We start from the raw sequence: 6,922 nt of genomic DNA, 5'->3' as shown, positions 1-6,922 counted from the left end.
GACTATCGACACCAACCCTCCTCCAACGACGCTGGATCCAGGACCGGTGATTTTCCTCTCCTCTTTATCTCTCTCTTTCACTTGTCTCCCTCCACTCCCTTCCTCTCACCTTTTTCTTCTCATCACCTTTTCCTTACTTAATATATATATATATGGGGGTGGTTTTATTTAGGTTGTTCAATATCAACTCCTACTAGTGTAATAAATGTGTTATTTGTTATAAACAGACCTTGTGTGTCACTAGACCTTAACCTGATCAAGGGGTATTGGACGGTCGAGCTTTTGCTCGGACCGTAATACGTTTACTCTCTCTGGGAAAAGATCAGGTCTGAGAGAAGGATTTTGGGCCCAGCCACACCTCGGCTCCTCTCTGAAGGAAGTCTAGAAAGCAAGGGGGTTCAGTCCTAATCTCCCTGGGCTGCCCAGTCTGAGTTGTGACACGTACAGGACTGGATCCAGCCGCACCTAGGCTCCTCTATTGCAGCAGGAGTTTAGAAAGCAAGGGGGTCCAGTTCTAGCCTTCCTGGGTAAATAAATCTAGGCCGTGTCAGCTGTGGAGTAAACTTGGGTTTTGGAAAAGAGCCCCTCTTGGCTCTGCACGTAAAGTGTTTTGATATCCTGTCTCCTCAGACTGCTCTGCTCTGCGTATCTCTACCTAGCTGGCCTCCTGCTTGCTATTCTGAGTGCCTTCCTTACTGCCTCCCTCATTAAATTTCTGGTCTCGCATCATCTTCTGAGAACACTGCAGCCTCCTCATTTTATCAGCCATTTCAGGAGTGTTGTCAAGTTCTAGCTTTCCTGGGTATATAAATCTGGGCTTTGTCACCTTGTCTGCCTGCAGCCTCATTTTACAGGTGTCTGATGTGGAAGCCCTTGCCTTGCACAGGAGACTGAACTGGACTGGAGCAGGGTTAGCTGTGAAAACTGGCACCTTTATTTCAAGAACTAAGTCAACTCATGCATTTGAGTGCATTCAGGGGAGTGTGGACAGGACAGAGCAGGCCTTTGACATCAAAGCTGCCTTTGGATCAGCAGGCATTGCCCCAGAAGAAAATTGCCATGGAACACTGCAGCTTGCACTGGATCCTCTTCATTCAGCAGCCCTCCCTGCTGCACGCAGTCCCAGCTGCACCAGGATCCAGTTGTAGAAGTGCTGTGTGGAGACGTAAACCCCGGGCTGTCTTGCTCTTGCACATCCTCTCCCCCAGCTGGTCAATCCAACCAGCCAAAAGTAGTCACGATAGTTATCTTTGCAGACCAGAGGGCCACCACTGTCACCCTGCAGCAGAGGAGAGAGAGTGAAGGTGGTGTTGGGTGACCCCTGCCAGCACTATGGGGGCTTCTCCTTACAACACCTGCCTGAGCTGTGCTGGCTGCACAGACAGGCTCTGCTCAGGGGCTGGAGATGACAGAACTGTGTCTGGGAGAGGGTTGTGGGGCTCTCTGTCTTGCACAGAGATCCTGGAGTGGTGGATGATGGAGGTTCCAAGATTGGGATCTGTACCCATGGGCTGCCAAGAACACTGGCTGGGCCTGCTGGGCCTCTGGGAGAAGGGAGCACTGAGCTGTGGTTGCGGAAGGGGAGGTGAGTCCCAGCAGTGGTGGGGAACCAGAGGAGGGTGACTTGTCAGGCAAAGCCTGCACTGGAGTCCCTCTGGGGGCTGTGGCAAGGCTGTCTGTGCTGCTGGGGGGCACTTGTAGCTCCCTCCTACCTGGCAGGTGTCGATGACACCCCGTTCATAGCCAGCACACAGGTTGTGGTGGTGGATTTCCCCTCTGTACCACCAGCTGCTGTTACAGATGCCGGTATCAATGAGGTGCACCCTGGCCTCCTGCAGGACATCACTCTCGTTTACAGAGGCTGCTGTGAGCACAGAAAGGAATTAGCACCCTGCAGGTCGCTGCCAGTACATTGCCCCTGTCTGGGCAAACCCATTCCCTGCGGCTTGGCTTTGCCTCTTGAAGGTATCTGCTGGTGCTCCCCTTCTCTCTTGTTCTGGGCAATGGGTCAGGCCCACCTCTCTCTGGGCACACGTCCCCACAGCCTGACTCTGGCTTTGGCCTCTGCTCTCAGCAAGCCCAGCCCGGCTCCCCAATGTGCCCAGCTGGCACTCAGAAGACGAGGACTTTTTGGGAACTCACATCTGGCAGTGGTGGCACCCCAGCCACTGACATAGCAGTTTTTCAGCTCTTGCACTCTCAGCGAGATATCAGGCACACAGGCCAGCTGTATGTAGGAGCTGCACTGGACGGGCTGGTCCAGCTCCAGCAGGGCGATGTCGTTCCAATGTGTGGGTTGGTTATAGTGCTCGTGGATCAGGAGCTGCCTGATGTGGCGCACTTGGACCTCAGGGCCCAGCCGAGACAAGCGGTTGGCCCCGATCACCACACGCCACGTGGAGATGTAGCTGGAGGGCAGATGGAGAGACCGTCAGGGGAAGAAGAGCCCTGAGCTGCAGCAGCCCAGTGGCTCCTGCCTTCTGCCTCCCACAGGGGAGAGGGAAGCAGCGCTGCCGAGAGTGCAGCTGCCCTGGCCTTTGGCTCCAGGAATGTGAGGCTGGAGGCTGCCAGGAGGCAGGGGCACCAGCCCAGCTCTCTTCTGAGCAAGGTCCCAGCTGGGCTTACAGGGCCCAGGCACTGGCCATGCTGCAAGGAGACGGGATGGGAGGAGGACGTGGTGTTGCGGACAGGGTACCTGCTTGTGCTGGGGGAACATCCTCCTTCCTGGTCCTCCTTACCTGGCATTGATGAAGCAGTGGGCTGCTGTGATGACCCACTGTGGGGTGATGAGGGACCCTCCACATATGTGCCCTGAGCCTATTGTCCAGGGATCCTGGATGCTGACGATCCAGGGCCAGGCCCCCGGCCGTGCATTGGTGCCACCCACGACGCGCCACTTGCCGTAGAAAGAAGCCAAGGGCCGAAGCCCACAGGTCCTGTAACCAGAAGCTCATCACTGTCCTGCTCAATGGGCTGCTGCTGAAGGTCAGCCCTCTTCCCTCCCTGCAAGGCGCTCATGCACAGTGGGGCCAGGGACCTCATGGGCTGTGCATCTGTCCTGCCTGTGTCTGCTTTAGCCCCTGGACCAGTTGTGCAGCAGCCGGGTGCTGGCCAGGCCCTGAGGCTCCCCATGGGCTTTGGGAAGCTGTGGCTACTTTGGGACAAGTGGGCACCCTCCACTGATCCCCATGAGGGCTGCCCATGGTGCCTCCCAGAGCCCCGGGCACTCACCCACAGTTGTCCCATGTGCCATGCACGGGCCAGCCCAGAGCCAGCAGGACGAGGAGCAGGAGCAAAGCCATGTCTGCCAGCGGCACGTGGCAGCAGCACGACCCAAGGACTGGTGCCAGCGGAGCAGCAGCCAGTACAGAACTCACTGAGCCCTTGGCCCAGGGCTGATGTCACAGGATGCTGGGCATTCCATCCCTGCATGGAACACATGAGGGGTTCCAAGTTCCATCTAGGAACTGAGAGGGAATCCGGGAGCAGGACTACCCTGCTGGGTAGTCTACTGTGGGATGAGGGTCATGTTCCTGCTAATAGTCAGCAGGAGCAACCACCAGTGGCATCAAAGCTCCTCGGAGAAGTTCTCCACTCCCTGCTCTCTGCAGCCACCAGGTCCTTCCAAATAAACATGAGGAATCATAGAATCATAGAATCATAGGGGTTGGAAGGGACCTCGAAAGATCATCTAGTCCAACCCCCCTGCCAGAGCAGTACATCACACAGGAAGGCGTCCAGGCGGGTTTTGAATGTCTCCAGCGAAGGAGACTCCACAACCTTTCTGGGCAGCCTGTTCCAGTGCTCTGTCACTCTCACAGTAAAAAAATTTTTCCTGATATTCATCTTAAACCTCCTATGCTCCAACTTGTATCCATTACTCCTTGTCCTATCACTGGTCTTCACTGAAAAAAGCTTAACTCCATCGTCTTGACACTCACCCTTTACATATTTGTAAACATTGATGAGGTCCCCCCTCAGTCTCCTTTTCTCCAAACTAAAGAGACCCAGCTCCCTCAGCCTTTCCTCATAAGGGAGATGTTCCACTCCCTTAATCATCCTTGTGGCTCTGCGCTGGACTCTTTCAAGCACTTCCCTGTCCTTCTTGAACTGAGGGGCCCAGAACTGGACACAATATTCCAGATGTGGCCTCACCAATGCAGAATAGAGGGGGAGGAGAACCTCTCTTGACCTACTAACCACACCCTTTCTAATACACCCCAGGATGCCATTGGCCTTCTTAGCCACAAGGGCACACTGCTGACTCATGGTCATCCTCCTGTCTACCATGACCCCCAGGTCCCTTTCACCTACACTGCTCTCCAGCAGGTCAGCCCCCAACCTGTACTGGTGCATGGCGTTTTTCTTCCCCAAATGCAAAACTCTACACTTGCTCTTGTTAAACTTCATCAGGTTTTTCCCCGCCCAAGTCTCCAGCCTGTCTAAGTCTCTCTGAATGGCAGCACAGCCTTCTGGTGTGTCAGCCACTCCTCCCAGCTTGGTGTCATCAGCAAACTTGCTGAGGGTACATTCTGTGCCCTCATCCAGGTCGTTGATGAAGATATTGAACAACACCGGTCCCAGTACCGACCCCTGAGGGACTCCACTAGTCACAGGCCTCCAACTAGATTCTGCCCCATTGACTACAACTCTCTGACTTCTTCCTTTCAACCAGTTCTTGATCCACCTCACTGCCTGATCATCAAACCCATACTTGATCAACTTATCTACAAGGATGCTGTGGGAGACGGTGTCAAATGCTTTACTGAAATCAAGATAGACCACATCTACCGCTCTACCATCATCTATCCACCTAGTAATTTCCTCATAGAAGGCTATGAGGTTAGTCAAACATGACTTACCCTTGGTAAAACCATGTTGACTGCTCTTGATGACCCCCATCTCCTTGATATGCCTAGAGATAGTGCCAAGGACAAGTTGTTCCATTACCTTTCCAGGGATGGAGGTGAGGCTGACCGGTCTATAGTTACCCGGGTCCTCCTTCTTGCCCTTCTTGTAGACTGGAGTGACATTTGCTATCCTCCAGTCCTCAGGCACCTCTCCAGTTACCCATGACTTACCGAAGATGATGGAGAGTGGACTAGCAATGACCTCCGCCAGCTCCCTCAGCACCCTTGGATGCATTTCATCCGGACCCATCGATTTATGGATGTCCAGATTATGCAACTGATCCCTAACCCAATCCTCATCTACTATGTCCTCACCTATCTTGACTACTTCTGGGGTTATATGAATCTGGGGCTCATGGGAAAAGCCTGCAGAAGTAAAGACAGAGGCAAAGAAGGCATTCAGCACCTCTGCCTTCTTCATATCCTCTGTCACCAGGGCACCCACCTCATTCAGCAGTGGGCCTATATTGCCTCTGGTATTAGCTTTGTTGGCTATGTATTTGAAAAAGCCCTTTCTACTGTCCTTAACCCGACTTGCAAGGTTAAGTTCCAAGGAGGCCTTAGCTTTCCTAGTTGCCTCCCTACATTCCCTGACAACATTCCTATATTCCTCCCAAGTGACCAGTCCCTCCTTCCATGATCTATAGATTTTCCTCTTCCACTTGAGTTTCCCCAGCAGTTCCTTTTTTAACCACGCTGGTCTCCTAGCTCCCTTACTAGATTTTCTACCCATTGGGACACACTGATGCTGTGCTTGCAAGAAGTGGTCCTTGAATATTGTCCAGCTATCTTGAGCCCCTTTACCTTCTAGCACTCTGTCCCATGGGACTTCCCTTAACAATTGGTTGAGGAGGCCGAAGTTTGCTCTGTAGAAGTCCAGGGTTCTGGTCCTGCTGGAAATTCTGTTCCTCCCACACAGGATCCTGAACTCCACCATCTCATGGTCGCTGCAGCCAAGGTTGCCATTGACCACCACTGCTTCAATAAGGCCCTCCTTGTTGGTGAGCACAAGATCCAGCAGCGCTCCTCTTCTAGTCGGCTCATCCACCATTTGCATTAAGAAGTTGTCATCAATGCATTGGAGGAACCTCCTAGACTGTGACAGGCTGGCTGTATAAGTCTTCCAGCAGATATCGGGATAGTTAAAATCTCCCATGAGGACCAAGGACTGCAGTTGTGAGGCTGCTTTCAGCTGCCTGTAGAAAGCCTCATCAACTTCCTCATCTTGATCAGGAGGTCTGTAGTAGACCCCCACAACTGTGTCACCCATACTACCCTGTCCTTTAATTCTTACCCACAGAATTTCAACTCGCCCCTCATCAGCCCCTGTACAAAACTCAATACATTCTAGTTGCTCTCTCACATAAAGAGCAACTCCACCACCTCGCTTCACCGACCGATCTTTCCTAAAAAGCACATAGCCATCCATGGCCACATTCCAGTCGTGTGAGCTGTCCCACCATGTCTCTGTTATTGCTACCAGATCATAACCCTTAGACCGCACACAGACCTCTAACTCTTCCTGTTTATTCCCCATGCTGCGTGCATTGGTGTACAGGCATTTCAGGAAGCAAGGAGAGCACATCGGTGGGACTAAATCCTCCTTAGCCCATCCTCCTACAGGCCCTGGTATGTTCCTCTTGGGCTTGTCCCTAACAGACCCAGTTTTCTCCCCTTCCCCCTTCACATCTAGTTTAAAGCTCTCTCAATGAGCCCTGCTAAGTCCTGCCCCAAAAGCCTTTTCCCCCTCTGGGACAGGTGCATCCCACCCGCCACCATCAGGCCAGGTGTCTCATAGAGCAGCCCATGATCAAAAAAGCCAAAGCCCTGCCTTTGGCACCAGTCTCTTAGCCATTCGTTCATCATTAAACTCTTCCTGCTTATCTCTCCACCCATTCTTGCAGGAGGTATGGAGGCAAACACGACTTGTGCTCCAGACCCCCTAACTAGCCGTCCCAGGGCCCTGAAGTCTCTCTTCATTGCCCTTACATTTCTTGTAGTAATTTCGTCAC

General features: G+C 53.0%; 1 protein-coding gene across 1 annotated transcript; it reads right to left on the bottom strand.

Annotated features, from left to right (window-relative positions):
• Positions 1-1,090: 1,090 nt before the first annotated feature.
• On the bottom strand, positions 1,091-3,302 carry LOC127396252 (acrosin-like). Its single transcript, XM_051643873.1, has 5 exons — positions 3,232-3,302; positions 2,739-2,936; positions 2,143-2,408; positions 1,713-1,864; positions 1,091-1,279 (listed from the first exon to the last, which is right to left on the bottom strand). Exons 1-5 carry the CDS (start codon positions 3,300-3,302, stop codon positions 1,091-1,093), a joined length of 876 nt encoding a protein of 291 aa, XP_051499833.1.
• Positions 3,303-6,922: the final 3,620 nt, after the last annotated feature.

This window comes from Apus apus, unplaced genomic scaffold (assembly GCF_020740795.1).
Source record: "Apus apus isolate bApuApu2 unplaced genomic scaffold, bApuApu2.pri.cur manual_scaffold_39_ctg1, whole genome shotgun sequence".
Classification (NCBI taxonomy): Eukaryota; Metazoa; Chordata; class Aves; order Apodiformes; family Apodidae; genus Apus; species Apus apus.
Note: the sequence above shows the minus strand (reverse complement) of the source record. Positions and strands in the feature narration are given on the sequence as shown.